The 20,693-nt window shown below is 41.6% G+C and overlaps 1 protein-coding gene across 1 annotated transcript in view; it reads left to right on the top strand.

Moving 5' to 3' along the window:
• Pgm5 (phosphoglucomutase 5) overlaps positions 1-20,693 on the top strand; it is a 167,183-nt gene that overhangs the window by 115,209 nt on the left and 31,281 nt on the right. Inside the window, exons 8-9 of the mRNA XM_087908023.1 lie at positions 3,310-3,445; positions 7,117-7,300. Of these exons, the coding sequence (XP_087764149.1) occupies positions 3,310-3,445; positions 7,117-7,300 (320 nt within the window). The remainder of the gene's footprint in view (positions 1-3,309; positions 3,446-7,116; positions 7,301-20,693) is intronic.

Raw genomic sequence — 20,693 nt, forward strand, 5'->3', positions numbered from 1 at the left:
ATAGGGCATTGGAGTTCATGCGCCTTGAAGATGTGTTAAAGGACGGCACCCCACCAAGCATTGTGATCCTCCAATGACAAAATCTAAGTAATTGCAGCATCCTTTCTTGTCTCCCTCACTTCCTCAGTGAACTAGAGAGCACAGCTAGCTGCAGTTGATCATCGCCCCTTATGATTCTTGGCAAATGCTACCCCTGTTGTCAAAGATGTCCAAGCCAGTTCACAATTTGCTACACGTTATCTGCACATGACCAGGGTGGGTTTTTATCCATCTAAAAGAACTCTGTGTCTCCATGCCACTAAATTCTGACATCTTTCTTAAAGACTTAGCAGCATCTAATGGTTCTATCTCTGGTAATGTGATCCAGCTGGAGATTCAAGGTACGCAAAGCCCTTGTTTTAGACAAAGGCGTATTTTTCTCCAGCCAGTAAGTAAAAGTGACTTTTTTTTCAGCTATAAAAGGACAAGAGGGTTTGAGATGATTGCACTGGGCAGGGTTTCCTAGGCTTGTTATTTTGGCAGCGGGCCATATTACTATGCCTGAGTCTTCCAAATTTCTTCCATTTCTTGTAGCAGCATGAAGAGCTCACTGGCTGGGACAAGTCTCTTTATGGTGTGATGATTAATGCCCAGGGTCTTCTTAACCTGGAGCCAACCACAGAGGGAGATCCAACAGTGTCATTGGCAGAGCATCGATCAGCGTGTACTAAGAACTAAAGACACGATTCTTTTTCCTATTGATTTAAGTTACCTTGCTGCCCTCTCTGGCTACACGCTTTTCTTCCCTAGAGAAAATATTTAACATTCAGTATTGTAGGTCAAACAACAATGGTAAACAGTCTGTAGTTTCAGCTTTAGTCTTCAGAGATGTTTGACTTAACTAAAAAACAGTTTGTCCATTTACAAGGTTTTAAGAGCTCCGTGACATGAATCTGCTTTGCTGATTGCCTATGTCTATTTTATTGCCTTAAAACCAAGTGTGAGCGTGTCCATTCTGGCTGCCTGATTGCAATAGGAAATGGTTGACTTCTGGTCCCGTCTCATCTCCTAAAATGTTGCTATTGCTAGAGTCAGAAGAAGAAAAAAGAGGCTCTTGTCAGTAACAGAATGATTTGTTTTAAAACAAGTTTTGAGGCATCAGCGTTGTTGGCAACTTATGAAAATGACCCTAAGTCAATGAATCCCAGGAGATGCCATAGGTAGAGGCTGTTACTGTTCTTTTAGTACAAACAAGTATAGAAGCAGAAGTAGGTGGTGAAGACAGGATCTGAACATGCAAACCTGGTCTCTAGAGTGTGCCTCCCTTTGCTGCCTTTTACAAGACATGGCCTTACTATGTTACCTGGGCTGGCTTCGAACTTCCAACACTGCCTCACCATATTGAGTAGCTGGGAATACAAGCAAGCACCACCATCATAGTGCCTGCCATTTGAACTTTATTAAATTGTTACAGGATCACAAGATTGTTGATAGTATTACAGATCTCATATTACAGATGAGAAATTGAGGCTTGGAAGGGTGATTTTATTTTTTATTGTTTTTTAAAAATCTTTTAAATTTTTTAAATTTTTTATTGTTTTTTTATCTTTTTTGTTGTTTTGTTTTGTTTTGTTTTTTGAGGCAGGGTTTCTATTACAGATGAGAACTTGAGGCTTGGAAGGGTGATTTTATTTTATTTTATTTTACTGTTTGTTATCTTTTTTAAAAAACTTAATTTTTAATTTTTTATTATTTTTGGTTTTTATGGTTTTATTGTTTTTATATTTTTTTATCTTTGTTGTTTTGGTTTGGGTTTTTTTTGTTTTTTTTTTTTTTGAGACAGGGTTTCTCTGTGTAGCCCTGGCCATCCTGGAACTCACTCTGTAGACCAGAGATTTACTTGCCTCTGTCTTCTGAGTGCTGAGATTAAAGGTGTGCACCACCACCACCTGACAGGGTCTAGTAACTTCCAAATGGCATTTCACACCAGGCAAGCAGCACAGGTTTGTTGGGCCCCTCGCTCTAAAGCCTTCCCCATGCTTTTCTCACACTGCAACACATTCTTTTAGAATCAGAGCTTTGTCTACTTCAGAGAACGCTTGCAGCTGGCCAAGAGATAGATAGATGTTCGGTGCTTCTGCAACACAAACCCCCGGTCCACGTGGCACAGTGAGCTCCCCATCCAGCTGTGTGAATGAGTGTGTGTGTACGAGGGCCACCGTGAGAAGTGGTTCTCGTTTCTGCATCAGTAGCTCCAGGACTCAGCTTTTCAATCATCCCTGCCTCTGGGACTTTGAGTTTGCTGTCCTTTGGCCTGGCTGCCTTCTCCTCTAGATGCCCGTGTTCATTTCATCCTCCTGATGAAATTCTCGGGTGTGATCTGCTCCCTGAACCTGACCCTCAGAGCTGCATAAGTCTCCACGGTTGCCATAATGGTTCGGCACGAGCTGGGTGGTTTGAAGGGCATAAATGGGCTCTCTTTAGGTCCAGAGTACCAAAGGCATCTAGCAGGAAGGTGCTGCCAGAGTTGTGTGCCCACTGAGGACTATGGTGCGCCATCCCTTCATGCTTCTTCAGTTTCAAGCGCCTCTGTGCACTTCTGAGCTCACAGCAGTATAATTTCAGGCTCAACGTCTATGTAGCCTGCGTCTCTACTTCTCCTTTTCCATGCCTTTGGTTTTAAGAACACTGTCGTTGGATTATTCGACTGGATGTTCCGGGATGACTTTATTTCAAGATCCCCAACTCAATTATGCCTGCAAGGGCCATTTCCCCCAAGTGAACCCCCATTCAGAGGTTACAGAAGAAGGTGTCTTTGGTGTTGACTGAAGTCTTTATTCCTGCCCTGGGACGCCAGCACCTACTCTAATTTCTTCAAAGCATTTGTCCTTATTTGATGCATCATATTCTTCTGTCTGCTTTTGTCTTGCCTGCTTCCATATAGTTGAATTCAGACTTTAAGTAAAGGACTTTCTTGTTCACTTTTTTTTTTTTTTTGCCATGATCTAGAAAAATGCTTAGGTGATTGTAGGAGCTGTCGAGTATTTACTGAGGAAAAGCATGACTATGTGGTGATGTTATGTCATTTGGGGTCTTCAATTCCTTCAACAAGTTTTAGGATTTTATTATATGTTTGTTGTTATTTTATATTATTTGAATTTCATTTGCATATTTTAAAGAAAAAAACCAAGTATGTTATATCATTCCAACTCTGCACAGTGGGTAAAAATATACAGCCATTTCAATACAACTCCAAGCTGCTAAATGGTCTTGTCACCTTTGCTTTTCCCCAGGAGAGAACCCTCAACAGAATCTCTCTTTTTGCCTTAGGATCTGATCACCTCCGAGAGAAAGATGGCCTCTGGGCTGTCTTAGTCTGGCTGTCCATTATCGCTGCCCGGAAGCAGAGTGTGGAGGAAATTGTTAGGGATCATTGGGCCAAATATGGCCGCCACTACTACTGCAGGTGAGAACGGGCAGGGTCTCTGCATGTGTCTTGAGAACTACTCTTAGAGCTGTTTTCTAAAACTGACAGGCTAGCTGAAGAAGAAAGCATCTTTTAGAAACATCTGAGGAACTGGAAGGCTGGGGTTGGCTGTTTGGGAGTAGTGTCAAGGGGCTACTACCGTGAAAGGACAGATTTTACTTGCCCTGCTGACATTCCTCCCTTTTCTTGAAACTAGAAGGCAAGTAGGTAATCTGCCAAGAGGTGATCAAAATGCAGAGTTTTGAGAAATTCTTTTTGATCCTTAGGAGCTGTGGGCCCTGTAGTCAAAGCAGACACACTTCTTATTTGTTTTGTATGGTTTTTTTTTTAAAAAAGGAATGGGCAGACACAAAAGCCCACAATTTAACGTTTTTGGAATCTTCTCCTACCCTGGATCTAACCTCCACACTAATGGTCGGGAGGGCTCTGACGTGGCTGAACCAGGAATCTTTGCATGGCCACCGTGGCTCAGCAGTCCTAGGTTTTTGCCCAAGGCTTATCTTGCTGCCTTCTCCTCTAGATCCCTGTGTCCATTTCATCATCCTGATGTCTCATTCTCAGGTGTGACCAACTCACTGACCCTGACCCTCACAGCAGATGAAAGACTGGTGGGCCGGAACTCAGGTTGTTGGTCTAACTAAGAAAGAACATTCCAAGGTTAGGCCACCGAGGTGTGTGCCAAGTGCGTGTCCCCACTACCCTGCCAGGCTTAGGGGAAAAGGTGGCAGAAAGAGTTGTTGACTATGGGTGACTATGTGTGGGAAGAGGGGACTTTTGGGAGCCACAAACTTGTGTTAAAGACAGAGGTTGCCGCTCATTCTGTTTTGCTTGTGTGTCGTTACCAGCTTTGGGTATTTAGCTGAGTTTCGAGAGCCTGAGGGACAAAGTGCTTTAGACTTTTCCCTTATATGGAGACTGTTTCTTCTTTTAAGAAGCATCTACTTAGATAAATATCGGAGAATAAGCAAGGCTGCAAGGATGCTTATTAAACTCTAAGAGACTGCAATGTTCTGGGAAATAGAGACAGCAGCCATAATAGCCTTGATCTCTGGTTAGTTAAGAAGACTGGGAATGTGAAAAATAAGTAAACCAGCATATTATACATAGAGCCATAAAACAAATTCTCAAGACAGGTGGGATCTCGCTTTGTTCATCAATATTTCTTACATGGCTCACACACCCCTAATTCTTAGGGGGTTTTGATTTATATATTTGCTTAATTTATATCCAAAAATTAATTGGCACATGAATTTCTTCTGTTGCATGAGGATCTTATAAAGATTCCAACCTGATAAAAATATTTTGTTCTCGCTAGCTAGCTGAGTGGTTACTCTGAGTCAGAGATGTGCGCCTTGTAATTTGTGGAATGACTGGTTAGGTTCCTGCCAGTGTTGTGAAGAACCGGTGTGATGATGAGTGTATTTATAATATACTTCAAGTTTTGTGGCCAAGAACTTGTAATGTTAACTGCTTTTTTCATAACAATACCATATTAGAGAATACTATGCAATGGAGATTTAATTTCTTGCAGGACATTTAACTGTATTACAAATTTCTGTAGGGAAAAATCACAGAGAAGAAGGGGACGGGGGCAGGTACAGTGAAGGGCAGACTCCTACAATCCCAGCTACTGGCCGATTGAGGGGAGGGGCTCTGGAAATGAGTGATTTCTAGCAGACAGCTGTCTTGGCACGGAGGAAACAATAAAACAGTTTCAGTGTCACTGATTCCGGGACTAGCATTGCAGCTGGGGGAAGTCTCTTCATTTTCTTTGTCTGGGTAAACCCCAGAAGCAATTCTCCACCTGGAGGTTATAGCCCTTGCAAACGTGGTGCTGGCAGTGGAGGCTGGAGCGGCCATCTAGCTGTAGAGGGGAGAAAGGAGAAAGGAGGGTGGCTTCAGGAGTTGCTTGTGTGAGAAAATGAACCCACTAAGCCTGGCACTTGTAGGTGATCTCAACTTTAGACTCAGCGTGGTCTTTTTCAGTTAATGTTCTCAAGTTTTGAATTTTGCTCCCAGCATTATCCTTATCCTGTCTTGTCTGTCTTTCTGCCCCTTTCTGTTTGTCTTTGTCTTATCTATTTTTCTATCTATCTATCTGTCTGTCTGTCTGTCTGTCTGTCTATCGATAGAATATTACTATGGAGCTAGGCTGGTCTTGAACCCATTTTTAATTCTCTTGCCTGAGCCACCTGAGTGCTGGGATTACAAACAAGAGCCTCCTTGCCTGGCTCGTAGATCTCCCCTCCCCTCCCCGACTCCCACTTCCACCCAGAATCCTATGTCTGAACACATTTACTGACAGTGTTCTAAGGACTTTCCTGTTATCTTGTTCCTGAAGCAGGAGGAAGGAAAGGATGCGCAGGACGTGGTGCTGTCTTTCGGCCTCTCCAGTTGAAGGAGTCGTCCTCGCGACTGTTCAGGGCTTCCGTCTTGCAGCTCACCCTGAGCATTCTCTGTCTGCAGAAAGCCCAGATGTGAAGTCCTTCTGAGGCCACCTGGGCCCAGAGCTCCTTCTCTGGCTCCCTTTGTAAATAACCATCCCCTCCATGGTGCGCCAGTCGAATTTGGAGATGATTATCTGATGTTTGGAGAGACAATCTCTTTACGTTAGTGACCAAGGAGAAAAAAACAAACAAACCAATGGACAAATTTTTTTTTTTTTAAAAAAAGCTTTGATGTCTGGCATTTTGCCAAATGTGTGGTCTGCATCATCTTATTTCAAACTGCAAAATAAACAGGGCAGGGATAATTTTTAGTATCCCTCCTGCCCCCTTTTGATCAGCATCCCAGCCTTACTATTATATTTGATGTTTGTGGATCGGAAGGCTTTCTAAATGGAACAATTATGACGTTTCTTTCAAGGTTCCAGGGATTTTTATAGCTCAATTCACTTTCTTCCTCTTTGATCCCCCCCCCCCCACACACACACCCACATTTCTTCCTCAGCCCAGACTATTTACAGAGCACGCCCTGTGCCCCAGAAACAGCAGAGAACAGGAGAAGTAAGATCTGTGCCCTAGGGCAAGGGCAGACTTGAAGTAAGCAAACACAAAACACGCCCAAGGGAATCCATAAGACAGGGTGAAAGAAAATGTGCAGGTGGTGACAGGCAAGGGGAGCAAGGCGAACTCCTTAGATGGATGAATACTCGAGAATTCGGGAGACCTGAAGATTGGAAGAAAAAGACGAGGCTGCGCTTTGAGTATACCAGATACAAAGAAATCTAAGAATGTACAAGACGGAGGGGACCAACAGCAAGAAGAGAGTGTCAGGAGTGGCTGAGGGGTCACCAGGGGCAGAAGTGGAGGCCGTGGTGGCCCGAGCAAGTGAACTAAAGTGCAAAGAGGGACTAAGTTTGTTCAGGTCGAGCCAAGTAGGGTGGGCAGGGTTGGATCGCATAGTGTGTGATCATCTGTGCTTGGGGTTTTGTTGCCAACATGACAGTTTGGGGAGGGGCTTATAAGAAAGGAGCAACATAATTGGAGTTTGCCCTGGCCCCCCGTGTGGAGACTGCATTGTAAGGCTGCGAGGAGAAAGTGCTTTTCTCTGTTTCCTTTCCTGGAAGCAGGACCATGAGGAGCCCGCCCAACTGTTGGTTCTCTGATTGGGTTTTGTGATTTCTGGGTTCTGCCTTCTTCCCCTAACAGGTTTGACTATGAGGGACTGGAGCCCAAGGCCACATACTACATCATGAGGGACCTGGAGGCCCTGGTTACCGACAAGTCCTTCGTCGGCCAACAGTTTGCTGTGGGGAGCCACATTTACAGCGTCGCCAAGACCGACAGCTTCGAATATGTGGACCCTGTGGACGGCACCGTGACCAAGAAACAGGTACTTGCTGGGCAATCACAGAAATAGGTGGATGGGGCAAAGCTGGTCGGCAAAGTACACAGAGCTGGAGAAATTTTTAGGGGTTGTCTTCTCTGTGCTCTTCACTTTGAAAGCAGAGTTCTTCATTTAGGAAGAGGAAGCCCCCAAGGAGAGTTGCCTCCTTACTGGTGGAGGGTGGATTAGAACCTGGGCCTCTTGGTCCCTTATTGTTTATACCTGTATACCTTCTAACTGACGAACCAAGACCTCAAACTGGAATAGGCCCCACATTTCCTTCTTTAATGGTAGCAGCCTACAGATGCTTTTATGTGGTGCCTGTTCTTGGTGATAAATTCAGAGACATTGCTAGAGCAAAACACCCCTGTCGTTGGGATCTCCCAGCGTATGGGGGACGTCATCTCCTATTGCCGTATGTCATCAAGGAACCGTAAGGGCTTAGATAAGTTTAGTGTCTCTGGGAGGAAAAGCATAGTTGGAAAGTTTGCCCAGAAGTCTCCAGAAGATTCATGGATGGATGCTAATCTCCAGCAAGTAGCGAAGCCAACGGCAGCTTCCATTATGTTCTTGTGGTGGTGAATTGTGTGAGAAAAGTTGGATGTCTCTGTAATGATCCTTTCTCCCCTCGGTCTTGTGTATTTATTGGCGAAGGCAAGTACTGACCCCTCTGGGAGTACATCCCAGACATTTACATTTACAGAGTACGTAATACAACCCGAGTAATGTCAAGAGCGGTTCAGTTCATCAACCTCCAAGTTATTTTTTTTATGCATCCTTTATAAGTGAAAACAGTAAGGCAGGCTCTGCAGGGACTAGATAAGATGCGCTGTCCTAGTTTAACTAGTATTTCCCCTGTCATCTTGGATGTGAAAGTCCAGCACTGTGGGTACTCCAAACCCTGGTGCATTCTTTATTCTCTTGGGACTACCTCCAGTTGGCTTAGTTTTATAGTTATTTTTTGAAGTCTCCATCAAAATAGCAATTCTTTGGGCTGGGGAGATGTCTCAGCAGTGAAGAGTATTTGCTAGTACAGAGGATCAGGTTCAGTAACTAGCACCCATGTGACAGCTCACAGCCATCTGAAACTCTAGTTTCAATGGCTCTGATGCCCTTTCTGGTTTCTATGGGCACCAGCCGTACACGTGGTGCACAGACATACAGGTAGGCAAAACACTCATATGCATTAAAAATGAAAACAAGCACCAGGCAGTGGTGGAATACGCCTTTAATTCCAGCACTTGAGAGAGAGAGGCAGGTGGATCTCTGAGTTCGAGGCCAGCCTGGTTTACAGAGTGAGTTCCAGGACGGCCAGGGCTACGCAGAGAAACTGTCTCAAAATTTTTTAATAAACAAACAAATAGTGAAAACAAGCAGTCCTTCATTCTAGAAGCCCTTAAGGTCAGCTGAGAAAGGCAAAAGTAAGCAAGCAAGCCGTCAGGATCTAGAAGGCAGGATGGAATCATGCCACTTGCTGTGTGGAGCTGCAGGGAAGCCTCTTCATTTCTTAGGCCCATACTTTCTTCTCCACCCATATAATACTCACTGCACATAAGTGTTTCAGAAGCGGAACAAAATAAGAGAGAAAAAAGTATAAGCTTTCTTCTAAGATAGACAAGCACTAGTTTTCCTTTTGATAGGGAGCACCCCACATGCTTCTGCGGCTCTTCATTTCACCAAGGATAGTTGTCGCCAACTGGCCTTACTCTGAAATAACAGCAGTGTTTCGGCTGTCAGTGGCTATGGGAAGCGGATGCTCACTGACATCTTTGAGTTCCTGTGTCCTGAACACATAATTTCCGGTTCCGTTTCCCTTTCCATCTGGACCAGCCTTCCCCATGCCCAAGGCTCACTTTGTTTTGTTGACATAAGATTCAAGAGACTTGAAATACATACTTCCTAAAGTATGTTTCTGGTCTCCAGCTATAACACCCTGAATTCCCTACCCTCATTTTATCCAAAGTATTGTGAGGTTTCTGGTCCCTGGAGAAAGCATAGGACCATCTTTTGTGGGGACTGGTCTAGCTACAGCTACACTAATGATGTTGTCTCATCATGGGAAGTTTAGCTGTTGAACTAATTGATTTGCTCTTGGATACAACTTTCTCTGCCTTATTTCTTCCCTGAGGTATTCAGTATTCAGATGCCATCTTTTTAGATTCTCTGTAATCAGTTACCTCAGGCCACTTCTTCAGACAGATCTCAAATTCTGATGTGGGTTTATCCCACTCCCCATTCCCTCCATAACCACAGATGGTGATTTTCGTTTGAACTCTGAAATATAGTAATGTTTTTCTTTCTACACTGTTCCACCTGAGCTCAAATGTCGTTATAAATAAATCAGTGTTGCCGGGACCTGCCCTTGGAAATTTCCTCATAAAGTAGAAGAAAAGACTATCTTCTTTTCCCTCCTATCAAGGCCCCATGAGCAACAGCGTCATTTAAGGGCATCTTGGAGCCCCTTCGGAGCTTTTCTACAGGCCTGGGTTTGGTTAGTGAGGGTAATGAGGAACACTAAAGTCACGCATTGTGACTCTTTTAACACAATGTGTTCTGGTGGGTGCTGTGTAGGTGGAACTCAGCAAAACAACTTTTTGGGTTATCAGCAGACACTAATATTCAACTCAAGGAGAGTTGAGTCCAAGGCACACTTCAGGTACTGTTGTGCAAAATCAGCATACTTTCTAGGTATCAGACACCTAAGAGACATACTTGGGTTTAAATGAACTAGTATGACTTCAAAATAGTCATGAAGTTCTTTGGTGTTCTCACTAAGTAGACAGTTACTGAGTCAACAAAATACAAAGTTTTGGGGGTTTTGTGCATGTGTTCATTATACAGTTTTCTAAACATAAATATATTATGGCTTTGTGGTCATATATAATCTACACACTGTACAATTTGCTCATTTAAAGTGCAGATTTCAATGAATGGTTTTTACGTTGACAAAGTAATGCAATCACCATCTCATTAAATTTTAAAACATTTTCATCACCCCACAGTGAGAGCTTGCTCATTTTAGCTGCAATTTCCCTTCCAACACCCTTCCAGCCTCCAGGTCCTGGCAATCGATGACCTACTTCTGTATCTTTGGATTTGTCTATTCTGGGCAGTGCCTCTATGTGGTATCATGTGTATACTATGTGGTATCACTTAGTCTGCTATTTCTGTGGCCTTCCATATTATACTGTACACCAATACTTCATCCATTTTTTTCTTTTTCTTTTTCTTTTTTTTCAGTGCTTTTCAAGACAGGGCTTCTCTGTAGCTTTGGAGCCTGTCTTGGAACTAGCTCTTGTAGACTAGGCTGGACTTGATCTCACAGAGATCTGCCTGCCGCTGCTTCCCAAGCACTGGGATTAAAGGTGTGCACCACCACCACCCGGCTTCACCTCTTTTTTAACTGACTGAGTTGGCTCTATTGTGTGGATGCCACATTTTGTTTTCCTTTTGTCCATTGATGGGTTTCCATTGAGCGGTGCAGTTTTCCCCTTTTGGACTGTTCTGATGAACCTGGTGGGGATGTTCACATGCAGACATAGGTTGCATCACTCTTGGTATACAAGCAGAGTGGAGTTGTAGGGCTAAATCTTAAAGGAACTGCCATCTAGTCCTCAAGCCCAGTTCTACCACTTTATAGTCTTGCCAGCAGTATGTGAGAGGCCCAGCTTCCCACACCTTTGCTAATATTTATTACTATGTCTTTCTGATTTTAAATACTGTTGTTTTAAAACAATATGCTCTACTGTGGATTCTTTTAAAATTAAGATAGAAGCAGAGCTAAGCATGGTTTCTCTTTCTTTCTCCCAACCCCCTCATACTCATACATGCATATACAATCTTGGCACTCAGGAAGCCGAGGTCAAGCAAGCTAGACCATATAATGAGACTTTGCCTTAAAAAAAGGCAATTTTATTATAAGCATAAGGAAAAACAACAGTATTCAAAGCACAAAGGTAATTCTGCAACTGTGGATTTGCTATAGAAAGCAGCTCACTGTCCTCTTCAGCATCTTATTTCTCCTTAGCAATATGTAATCCTCGTTGGCATCCCATTCCTCTTTAGCACTCTATTATTTGAGATCAGACAGACACAGCTCAAAAGACTGTCTTTGTCACTAGCCAGATCTTTGACTTTGGATTGAACCTCAACTTGAAAGGCAATGGTGATGATAATCAGAATGTGTGGCAATAGAGGATGTTTGAGGGAAAAAGTTCTATAGAGCTCTGGTGCAGGGGATGATAGCTATTCCACATTCATGAAATATTAGTTCTCTTTCTTTATCCAGAATATGCATGCATGATCCCATGGTAGTGGGCAGTTCCTAGTTACCTCTTGTTTGGTCTAAATTCAGTTTGCTAGAAGAAAAAAGTAGATACCATATATGGCTTTCAAAAATACTTTTTATTCTAACGTTATACTATTTGTTTGATGCAGAAAATGTCTGGCTTGTTTGTTTTTATTTTTCAAAATTTATTAGATTTTTTAAAAAAATATCAATCCAAGTTCCCACTCCTTCCCCTCCTCCCATTACTTCCACACACCATCCTACCCCACCCCCATCCAATCTTCAGAGAGGGCAAGGCACATTACTTTGGGGAAGGTCCAAGGCCCTCCCTATTGTGTCTAGGCTGAACAAGGTATCCATCCAAAGAGTATAGGTTTCCAAAAAGTCAGCACATGCAGTAGGGATAAATCCTGGTGCCACTGCCAGTGGCCCCACAGTCTGCCCCAGCCATGCAACTGTCAACCACATTCAGAGGGATTAGTTTGGTTCTATGCTTGATCCTTCCCAGTTTGGCTGGAGTTTGTGAAGCTCCTATTAGCTCAGGTAGACTGTTCCAGAGGGTGATCATGGTTTTGACCTTTTTGCTTGTATTCTCCTCATTCCTCTCACTCTTCAGCTGGACTTTGGGAGCTCAGTCCAGTGCTTGGATGCTGGTATCTGTCTCTGTTTCTATCAGCTGCTAGATGAAGGTTCTATGGTGATAGTTAAGATATATATCAGTCTGACTATACGATAAGTCAAGATTGGGCCCCCTTTCCTCTATTGCTTAGGGTCTTAGCTGGCATCATTCTTGTGGATTCCTCGGAATTTCTCTAGAGTCAAGTTTCTGCTAACCCTATATTGGTCCCTCAATCAAGGTATCTCTTTCCTTGCTCTTATCTCTGTCCTTTTTCCTTCTTGACTATCCCATTCCCTCAAGTTCTCCTCACTCCTCCCCTTTCTCCCTCTTTTTCCTCTTCCACTCTCTATTCTCCTCCCACCCCATGCTCCCAATTTTGTCAGGCAATCTTGTCTGTTTCCAATTTCTAGGTAGATCTATATATGTTTTTCTTAGGGCTCACCTAATCACTTAGCTTCTCTAGGATCATGAGCTATAGGCTCAATATTCTTTGTTTATAGCTAGTATCCACTTATGAGTGAGTACATACCATATTCATCTTTTTAGGTCTGGGTTACCTCACTCAGGATAGTGTTTTCTAATTCCATCCATTTGCATGAAAAATTCAAGATGTCACTGTTTTTTACAGCTGAGTAGTACTCTAATGTGTAAATGTGCCACATTTTCCTCCATTCTTCCGTTGGGGGGCATCTAGGTTTCTCCAGGTTCTGTCTATTACAAATAGTGCTGCAATAAACATAGTTGAACAAATGCTTTTGTAGTATGATTGAGCATTTTTTGGGTATATGCCCAAGAGTGGTATTGCTGAATCCTGAGGTAGGTTGATTCCCAATTTTCTGAGAAACTGCCATACTGATTCCAAAGTGGTTATGCAAGTTTGTATTCCTACAGCAATGGATGAGTGTTCCCCTTACTCCACATCCTCTCCAGTATAAGCTATAATTGGTGTTTTTTATCTTAGCCATTCTGACAGGTGTCAGATGGTATCTCAGAGTTGTTTTGATTTGCACTTCCCTGATGGCTAAGGATATTGAACATGTCCTTAAGTATCTTTTGACCATTTGAGATTCTCCTGTTGAGAATTCTCTGTTTAGTTCTGTACCTCATTTTTAAATTGGGTTATTTAGAATTTTAATGTCTAATTTCTTGAGTTCTTTATATATTTTGGAGATCAGTCCTTTGTCTGATGTGGGGTTGGTGAAGATCTTTTCCCATCCAGTAGGCTGCCTTTTTGCCTTATTGACTGTGTCCTGTGCTTTACAGAAGCTTCTCAGTTTAAGGAGATTCCATTTATTTATTGTTGCTCTCAGTGTCTGTGATACTGGGGTTATATTTAGGAAGTGGTCTCCTGTGCCCAAGCATTGAAGACTACTTACCACTTTCTCTTCTATCAGGTTCAGTGTGCTTGGATTTATATTGAGGTCTTTAATACATTCAGACTTGAGTTTTGTGCATGGGGATAGATATCGATCTATTTTCACTCTTCTACATGTTGACATCCAGTTATTCCAGCACCATTTGTTGAAGATACTTTCTTTTTTCCATTGTATAATTTTAGCTTCTTTCTCAAAAGTCAGGTGTTCATAGGTGTGTGGATTAATATCTGGGTCTTCGATTCAATTACATTGAATCAACCTCTCTGTTTTTATACCAGTACCAAGCTGTTTTCATTACTGTAGCTCTGTCATAGAACTTGATGCCAGAGATGGTGATGCCTCTGGAAGTTTCTTTATTGTACAGGATCATTCTGGCTATCCTGGGTTTTTTTGTTTTTCCTTATAAAGTTGGTTACTGTTCTTTCAAGGTCTGTGAAGAATTGTGTTGGGATTTTGATGGTGATTACATTGAATCTATAGATTTAGATTGCTTTTGGTAGGATTGCCATTTTTACTATGTTGATCGTACCTATCCAAGATCATGGAAGATCTTTCCATTTTCTGATATCTTCTTTATTTTTTTCTACAAATACTTAAATATTTGTCAAATATTTGACAAATACTAGTCAAATAGGTCTTTCACTTCTTTGGCTAGTGTTATATTTTATGTTATTTGTGGCTATTATGAATGGTGATATTTCTCTGATCTCCCTCTCAGCTTCTTTATCATTTGTGTATAAGAAGGCTACTGATTTTTTTGAGTTGATCTTGTATCTTGCCACATCATTGAAGGTATTTATCTGCTGTAGGAGTTCTCTATTAGAGTTTTTGGGGTCACTTATATATACTATCATATCATCTGCAAATAATGAAAGTTGGACTTCTTTTTCAGTATGAATCTCTTTGATCTCCTTTTGTTGTTTTATTGCTATTGCCAAAACTTCAAGAACTGTGTTGAAAAGATATGGAGAAAGTGGACAGCCTTATCTTTTTCCTGATTTTAGTGGAATTGCTTTGAGTTTTTCTCCATTTAAATTGATGTTGGCTGTTGGCTTGCTGTATATTGCTTTTATTATATTTAGATATGTTCCTTGTATATCCCTGATTTCTCCAAGACCTTTATCATGAAAGGGTGTTGGACTTTGTCAAATGCCTTTTCAGCATCTAATGAAATGATCAGATGGTTTTTTCTTTCAGTTTATTTATATGATGACTTACATTGATAGATTTTTGTATGTTGAACCAGTCCTGCATCTCTGGGATGAAGCTGACCTGTTCATGATGGATGATTTTTTTGATGTGCTCTTGGATTCCATTTACCAGTATTTTAATGAGTATTTTTGCATCAGTGTTCATGAGTGAGATTGGTCTGTAATTCTTTTTCTTGGTTGAGTCTTTGTGTGGTTTTGGTATCAGGGTAACTGTAGCCTCATAAAAAGTGTTTGGCAATGTTCCTTCTGTTTCTATTATGTGGAACACTTTAAGGAGTATGGCTATTAGCTCTTCTTGGAAGTTCCAGTAGAATTCTGCACTAAAACCATCCGACCGTGGCCTTTTTTTGTTTGGGAGGTTTTTGATGGCAGCTTCTGTTTCCTTATAGGTTTATTTAAATTGTTCACCTGGTCTTGATTTAATTTGGTATATGATATCTATCTAGAAAACTGTCTATTTCTTTTACATTTTCCAATTTTGTGGAGTATAGGTTTTTGTAGTATCACCTAATGATTTTGAATTTCCTCAGTGTCTGTTGTTATGTTCCCCTTTTCATTTCTGGTTTTGCTAATTTGGATGTTCTCTCCTTATCTTTTGATTAATTTGGATAAGGGTTTGTCTATCTTGTTGACTTTCTCAAAGAACCAGCTCTTTGTTTCATTGATTTTTTGTATTTTCTTTGTTTCTATTTTGTTGATTTCAGCCCTCAATTTGATTATTTTCTGTCTTCTACTCCTCCTGGATGACTCTGCTTCTTTTTGTTCTAGAGCTTTCAGGTGTGCTGTTAAGTCACTAATGTGAGATTTCTCTGGTTTATTTATGTGGACACTCAGTGCTATGAACTTTCCTCTTAGCACTGCTTTCATAGTGTCCCATAGGTTTGGATACATTGTGCTTTCATTTTTGTTGAATTCAAGGAAGTTTTTAATTTCTTTTTTATTTCTTCCTTGACCCAGTGGTGTTTCAGTAGTTCAGTGTTCAATTTTCATGAGTTTATAGACTTTCTGAGAGTAGTATTATTAAATTATAATTTCAATCCATGATGACCCAATAAGACACAGGTGGTTACTCCATTTTTTTTTTGTATCTGTGGAGGTTTGCTTTGTTACCAAGTATGTGATCAATTTTAGAGAAGGTTCTATGAGGTACTGAGAAGAAGATATATTCTTTGGTGTTTGGGTGGAATGTTGTATAGATGTCTGTTAAGTTCATTTGATTCATGACATCTGTTAATTCTCTTATTTCTACATTAAGTTTCTGTTTGATTGACCTGTCCATTGGCAAGAGTGAAGTGTTGAAGTTTCCTAATATTAGTGTGTGGGATTTGATGTGCGATTTAAGTTTTAAATCTTTTTACATATGTGGGTACTCTTGTATCAGGGGCATAGATATTCAGGATTGAGACTACATCTTGATGGATTGTTCCTGTTATGAGTATAAAGTGTCCTTCTCTATCTCTTCTGATTGATTTAAATTTGAAATCTATTTTGTTAGATATTAGGATAGCTACACCCACTTGTTTCTTAGGTCCATTTGATTGGCAAACCTTTTCCCAATCCTTTACTCTAAGGTAGTGTCTGTCTTTGAGATTGAGGTGTGTTTCTTATATACAGTAGAAGGCTGGATCCTGTTTTTGTATCCATTCTCTTAACCTGTATCTTTTTATAGGTGAATTGAGTCCATTGATATTAAGAGATACTAATAACCAGTGGTTGTTAATTCCAGTTATTTTTTCGTAGTAGTGTTTGTGTGTTTCCCTTCTTTGGGTTATGCTGGTGGGGGTTATCGGTTGCCTGTGTTTTTGTGGGTGAAGTTAGCTTCCTTTGGTTGGGGTTTTCCTTCTAGTACCTTCTGTAGGCCTGGGTTTGTGGATACATATTGTTTAAATCTGTTTTTGTCATGGAATATTGTGTTTCTACATCGATGATGATTGAAAGCTTTGCTGGGTATAGTAGTCTTGGCTAGCATCCATGGTCTCTTAGTGTCTGTAGCACATCTGTCTAGGACCTCTGGCTTTCAAGGTTTCCATTGAGAAGTTGGGTGTAATTCTACTAGCTCTACTTTTATATGTTCCTTGACCTCTTTTTTCCTTTGCAGCTTTTAATATTCTTTCTTTATTCTGTATGTTTGCATTTTGATTGTTATATGATGAGGGGAGACTTTTTCCAGTCTATTGAGGTTCTGTAAACTTCTTGTACCTTTATAAGGATATCCTCCTTTAGGTTGGGAAAGTTTTCTTCTATGATTTTGTTGAATATATTTTCTGTGCCTTTGAGTTGGAGTTCTTTGTCTTCTTCTACCCCTGTTATTTTTAGGTTTGGTCTTCATAGTGCCCGAGATTTCCTGGATGTTTTGTGTTAAGAATTTGTTGTATTTAATGTTTTTTTGACCATAGTGCATGTTCCAACTTACATTCTACCAGCAATGAAGAATACATTATCTTCCTCCACAGTTTCACCAAAATCAATCAATAAAAACTTGTTTTGAAACAGAGTCTTACACTGTAGCTCAGGCTGTCCTGGAACTCACTTTATATTTTAAGGATGACCTTGAACTTGCTGAGTCAACTGCCTAGCTTTCTGCCTCCTTTTTTTAAATCTTTTTTTTTTTTTAGAATTTCATGCTTGAGTATTGTATATCATTTCCCAACTCTTTCCCCTCTCCAACTCCACCCACATCTCATGTCTTCCCATTCCCCAAATCCATTACCTCCATTTTTAAGTATTATTGTTGCATGTGTTTGTATGTGTATAGCATAATAAGCATGATGAGTCCATTTAGTTTTGCTCATATGTACATAATATGTACATTATTTAGGGCTGACCATTTAGGATTGGTTAACCTTTCAGAGTCTGGGCCCTGGAGAAGACTGAGTATTCTCTTAGTAGCCATCAATGATCTGTAGCTCTTCATCCCAAGATGGGATCTTGTAGGATTTTTCTATCTACTTTCAGAAGTTGACTGGTGTTGATATAGTAGAGATTTTATCAAGGTGACCACATTGTTAAGATTCCATGGGTACAACCTTGTGACATACAGAAGATGCTTATTGATCCTACATGTTGATCTCACAGTCTTTCCACTCCCTCTTTGTGATATTTTCTGAGCCTTAGGTGTAGGGATTGTGCTCTAGAGGTATCAGCAGGGGATGGGTACCCCACAGTCAGCTGTTCTCTTCATTTCAACCAGCTCTGGGTTCCTGTAATGGTTTCTGTCTATTGCAAACAGAAGTGTCTTTAATTCGGGGTGAAGGCTGCACTTTCTTGTGGGTATAAGGATAAGTGTTTAGAATGCAGTTGGGCATTAACCTGTCTTAGGAGACTGGCAGTAGTGGACTCTCCTTTAAGGTCCTGAAGACCTTACCAGTCACAGTTAGTTGGCTAGGTTTACATTACCAGGCACTGACTCCGCTGTATTGAGTGGACCTTAAATCCAATTAGATGATCTTCCACCTTCTTGATGAATTATCTTATTTACTCTCCCTATAATATCCTACCTGAGAAAATAAGAATAATAAATGGCTATATCACATACTCACTGGGAAAATTAAACACTACCTGTGAATTCAGGAATTCAGAGGTACAAAAGGAATGTCAATAAATGATTAACTAAGCTTACTTAAGCAACCTCAAGACCACCAGGAATGTATCAGTGGTTAGTTGAACATCTTGCTGCCTTGACCCCTAACACTGTAACAAAGGAAACAAATAGAACACCCTGTAATGGAGAGATCGGGGCTTTTGATGAGAGCCACATAACGTAAGAAAAACAAAGGAAAGGTAGACTTGTAGGGGTGTCTTGTGAGGATGTGAGCGGGCCTCTGGTGTATGAACCATCTCTCAGTGATTCAACTCACATACTCCCTCCCTTCCCCCCACCCATGCAACACAGCCCTTCTGATTCAGGAAGGGAACTGTGCTTTATGGCAGCTTACTCCTCCCTTTTTGTCCTTAATTCGAGGTCAGAGTCAGGAAACAGATAACAGGAAAAGAACCATTCCACGGGCATCTCCAGAGATAAAGTAGAAATGCTTTTCCAACCGAACTGAAGCTAAAATCCTATTGCAGTGATAAGTCCCAGCCAGCCCCTTGGCTGTGAAAATATCTAGGGACGTCTGCCCTGCCTGAAATCCTGCAAGGGTCACTCCAGAGGCAAGAAGGAAGCCCTGAAGCTTTCCACCCCATCTTGAATTCCAAGGGCCTCCTGGATCCTGTGTGGCTCCAGGCTTCGTGGGATTTGCTATGGCTGATTTTAAGGTGTCAGCTGTTTACTCCAGTCGGAACCAAGAGTCTCTTGGATTTAGAAACTACAACTTGATAAGGCGTGGTACCGCTGCAGCTCTTCCACATTCTTCTGGGGGGATCTGTCCCTGTTTATTCTCAGGTAAAATTGAGTCACATGGGTGACTAATGTTGCCTTCTTCAAATATGAGTGGGAAAAACAAGCCAGTGTTTTGTAGGGGAGCACTTTGATCAAATTGCTGAGTAGTTTAAGATGTTCCCAGTGCAGGCCCCGTAATCAGATGAGGGAAAGTTTGGCAAGCCCTGGGGGTCTGAGTATTGCTTCAAGGGTGCAGATATCCAGGGCACTGTTGGGGATGGGTCTCTCTCCCTTTTACCACGAGCATCCCACGGAATGGTTTAGTACCAAGACAGTCTCCTACCATTGCCTCATCCCTTCTACCTGTAACCTCAGTCCTGCCCACTCAGTGCCCACAGCTATGAGACGCTTCCTGTGATAACAGTAGGAAAACTGGAGTCTTGGTCCTGTGAACAAGAGGCCGTTGGGAAAGGCGATCACACAGTGAGAGCTGGCATATTGACACTTCAACCCAGAACTATAACCTACATCAGAAAATTTGTTTTTAAACAAGAAAACTTGATGCTTCAGGAACAAAATCTAAGCAACCGAGACTTCTTTTTTCTACTCATCCATCCAAATTGTCGGTATTTACATTTAGCTGGCTCAAAAATCAGAAAATCCTACCAGTAACGAAATAATTTGCAAGTTAACAGTTCAGCTGATTTTTAAGACTTGGTATAAATAAGTGTGTCCCAGCTAGCTAATAAGGAGAGCCAAATCCAATCTGCCCACGCATAGCTCTGGGCTCACTGTAGGCATGGTAGTGCTCCAAGTTATGCAGGCTGCGTGAAAACAGTAGACCGTTCTCCTCAACCTGGGAGAAAGAAGTCCGCTCAGCAGAAAGCCTACTGTGAAGGGCACTTGTTTTCAGGTTTGTTATTTACCACGTAAGGACTAGGTCTGTCCTTTATAATTTCAGTATTTAAAAACAATAAAAAAAAACATACATGGGCAGTCTGGAAATCACACTTCAATTCTGGGATGTGGTGCTGGACCTTGTCCCTAGGGGCCATCATCCTCTCTACCCCCTATCCAGAGACGTTCACTGAGCCACCAGCATCTTCTGCATCATGCAAGGGCCACTGAATGGTGTTCACTGAGGATGCTGGAACTCCAAAGCCAAGGGCTTCTCTCTCCAGGGATAACTGGTCCATCTTTAGCTTCATCTGTCAGCTTCAGTCACATCATTATCAATGAATCATCTGAGAGACTCTGACAGTGACAGCCAGCCATGGCTCTATTGTGTACCATTTACTGGTGTGTGGTTTGCGCATCTAGAAGCGGAGCATTGGAAATGATTCAGTTGGACTTGTGAGGCACCAATAAAGTTTATTTAAGTCTGAAAGTTGGCACTCAGATGTAGTAATCCTTCTGTGTGGCGTAACAGAAGTGTGTAGTTACCATAATAGGTCTAGCGTGGTGTTGAAAAACAATCCCTGTGATAAATATGAATTCCTGTCCTAACTTAGGAAAATATGAAGAAGGTAGTTGAATTGATTTTTTTTCATGTTCTTACCCATTGGATGAGTGTTTACCACACGG

This window comes from Myodes glareolus, chromosome 7 (genome assembly GCF_982192425.1).
Source record: "Myodes glareolus chromosome 7, mMyoGla1.1, whole genome shotgun sequence".
In the NCBI taxonomy this organism is placed as follows: domain Eukaryota; kingdom Metazoa; phylum Chordata; class Mammalia; order Rodentia; family Cricetidae; genus Myodes; species Myodes glareolus.